The sequence below is a fragment of the Zingiber officinale genome, chromosome 7B, assembly GCF_018446385.1.
Source record: "Zingiber officinale cultivar Zhangliang chromosome 7B, Zo_v1.1, whole genome shotgun sequence".
In the NCBI taxonomy this organism is placed as follows: Eukaryota; Viridiplantae; Streptophyta; class Magnoliopsida; order Zingiberales; family Zingiberaceae; genus Zingiber; species Zingiber officinale.
In genome coordinates this window covers 117,533,786-117,536,148 of record NC_055999.1, presented here as the reverse complement: position 1 = coordinate 117,536,148, position 2,363 = coordinate 117,533,786, and the positions used below count along the sequence as shown (strand labels likewise).

The 2,363-nt window shown below is 34.2% G+C and overlaps 1 protein-coding gene across 1 annotated transcript; it reads right to left on the bottom strand.

Annotated features, from left to right (window-relative positions):
• Nucleotides 1-319: 319 nt before the first annotated feature.
• Nucleotides 320-1,003, bottom strand: LOC122004795 (protein FD-like). Its single transcript, XM_042559626.1, has 2 exons — nt 646-1,003; nt 320-534 (listed from the first exon to the last, which is right to left on the bottom strand). Exons 1-2 carry the CDS (start codon nt 955-957, stop codon nt 457-459), a joined length of 390 nt encoding a protein of 129 aa, XP_042415560.1. The 5' UTR covers nt 958-1,003; the 3' UTR covers nt 320-456.
• Between the last annotated feature and the right edge of the window lie 1,360 nt (nt 1,004-2,363).

Here is a 2,363-nt window from a genome sequence, read left to right as displayed (position 1 = left end):
GATTTATACAAATTGATTGCCTATAGAATTAATCAGCGCAGGGTTAACTAAGAAACAAGGAGACCAATGTTGAAAGCATCGATTTGATCTGCACATGGCGTTGATACTTGTTTTCAATGTTTTTTTACAGCGCTCCCAACGTCTTGTTCCACGACTCAGAAACTCTACACTTCAATAAAAATTCTTTAGATCTAACTCATTCACTGTTAGACTAACCAAAGATAAATCGCTTTTAATTCTTCGTTTCTATGAATTATAGCTAGTGATCATTGATCTCTGCAGACAGCGTAGGACCATCAGCATACTATGATCCAAGTACTGAGCTCATAGGAAAAAAAACATGGCCTTGCATTGATGTTAAGTCGACAACAACATGCTTCCTCACAGGACAAAGAAAAGCTAAGTCTACATAGACTAAAAGCCATAACAACTCCTCATCCTTCCTTCCATCTTTCCTCAAAATGGAGCTGTCAATGTTCTTTGCAGGATTTGCTTTGTGACTCCTCTAATCTGATCTTCTAATGATTTCTTCAACTGCAGAAAAAACAAAAAAAAACAAAAGAAAAAAAAACACTTTAAGCTGTGTGTAAAGTTTTACACATACTGAACAACTAATTAACTGACTGGTGGTTCGGAATTAGGTACCTCCTCATTCTGCCTCCTCAGCATTGTGTTCTCAGCATGCAGCTTGTCCACCTCCTTCTCCAGCTCGTTAGTGTAGGCCTGCTTCCGGGCTCGCGACCTCGCGGCCGACTCCCGATTCTTCATCATCCGGTTCTTTCGCCTTTCGGCATTGCTCCGGTCGAATTCCTCGGCCGGCTGCGGCTCCGGCTGGGAGTGCTTCGCTGGGGGATTAGTGTGGCAGTATTTGGCGAAGAAGTCTGCCGAATTGGCAAGCATGTTGTTGTCTTCTTGGTGAAGGGAGCTCAAACTTAAGTCCTTCCACACTTCTTCCATGTTAGTGTTTGCGGTTGTTAATTGTAGACTTGGAGTTGTGCTTTTAAAGGGGGTATAAAAGTGTATGCTTCTTCTTGTTTTATATTCATGGTGGGAATCATCAACCCATGTTACTTAGTTTTGACTACCCCTTTTAACTATTTGAAGGAAAACTATGCATATCTTTTTGCTTCTCGTGTTAATTATAATTAATGTAATTCGTGACATAGGCATGAGCTTTAATCGAATCTAACGTTCGTAAAAAAATCAATTCAAAAGGACAAATAAATGAATAACTCATTAAATTAAATGAAATGAATAAATTTGATCATGTTTTTTCAGAGTAATGGTGTAGTGATAGAATATCTTTTCAGTTTTCTAACATCTAAGAATGGAGTCTCAACTTTAAAAGAAATAATGGATGAATTTTTTTTAATGAACTGTTGATCAAAGAATGTTGGATTAAAGGATCGTCCATTACGAGCATTTTTCAATTTATACTAGTAGTCGGTGAAAAATTATTGTAAAGTTAAGCTGGTCATCCTAGAATTAATCGATATAAGATGGATTAACTAAAAACAGTATAAGAGTTAACATATTTCTGCCCACTTAAAATTCATATCCATTAAATCAACCCATAATTAAATCACTTTACTAGGTTAATTCTTTATGATAAATTCGTCTGTTACGATCTTGAGAGATCTTAACATGTAAGCTCACCTGACCGAGAAACAAAATCCAACATATAGTACTCAGGACTATAGTATTTAAGGACACTATATATCATAAATGTTAAGTTTAATATGTCAAAATTTTTTGAAATTCGTATGGAAGGACATTCCATTTATGTCCTATTTTGCCTATAATAATTCTTAATATTTTCCATCACATCCATCTTAAAGGTTGAGCCTTTTTTACTTTAAGTCCTACAATGATGTTATCAAACTTGATGTTAGTACTAAATGAATTTTATATTCTATCATGTGTCCTTTTGCCATGGTGAAGGCAAACAACCCTCAAAGTTAGTTCTCATCACAACCAATGGATTTGGATAATATAATTTTGATAAAATGTACATGTCATCCTTGATCTTATAAATAACATCTTCTTGATAACTTTTCTAGTAATTAAACTACTAGTCACAAACAAAACTTGATTTTTCTTTGTAAAAGGATTCAAATATCTTCTTTTTGTTCTTTTCGTAATTGTTAAGTTTGATGTTATTATTAACCTTTTTTAATTACATGATTTTAATGTTTTGAATGAAAACAAGCAAATTAAATTGTTATTGGATAAGTTAAAGTTGTTTTTTTCTTCTTCTTTTGTCACTTTATTATGTTTTGTCTAACACTTTGAAGCTTGATCTCACTTGGTGCCATGATTCAATTGATTGGATCTTTAAGTTTTCCAAGGCTCATTGGAACTTT

Excerpts from the sequence above, each read along its gene's own strand:
- LOC122004795 (XM_042559626.1), bottom strand. The coding sequence starts at position 957 with ATGGAAGAAGTGTGGAAGGACTTAAGTTTGAGCTCCCTTCACCAAGAA. Across the intron at positions 535-645 it reads TGAGGAGGCAGAATGAGGAG|TTGAAGAAATCATTAGAAGA; the intron begins GTACCTAATTCC and ends TTTTTTCTGCAG.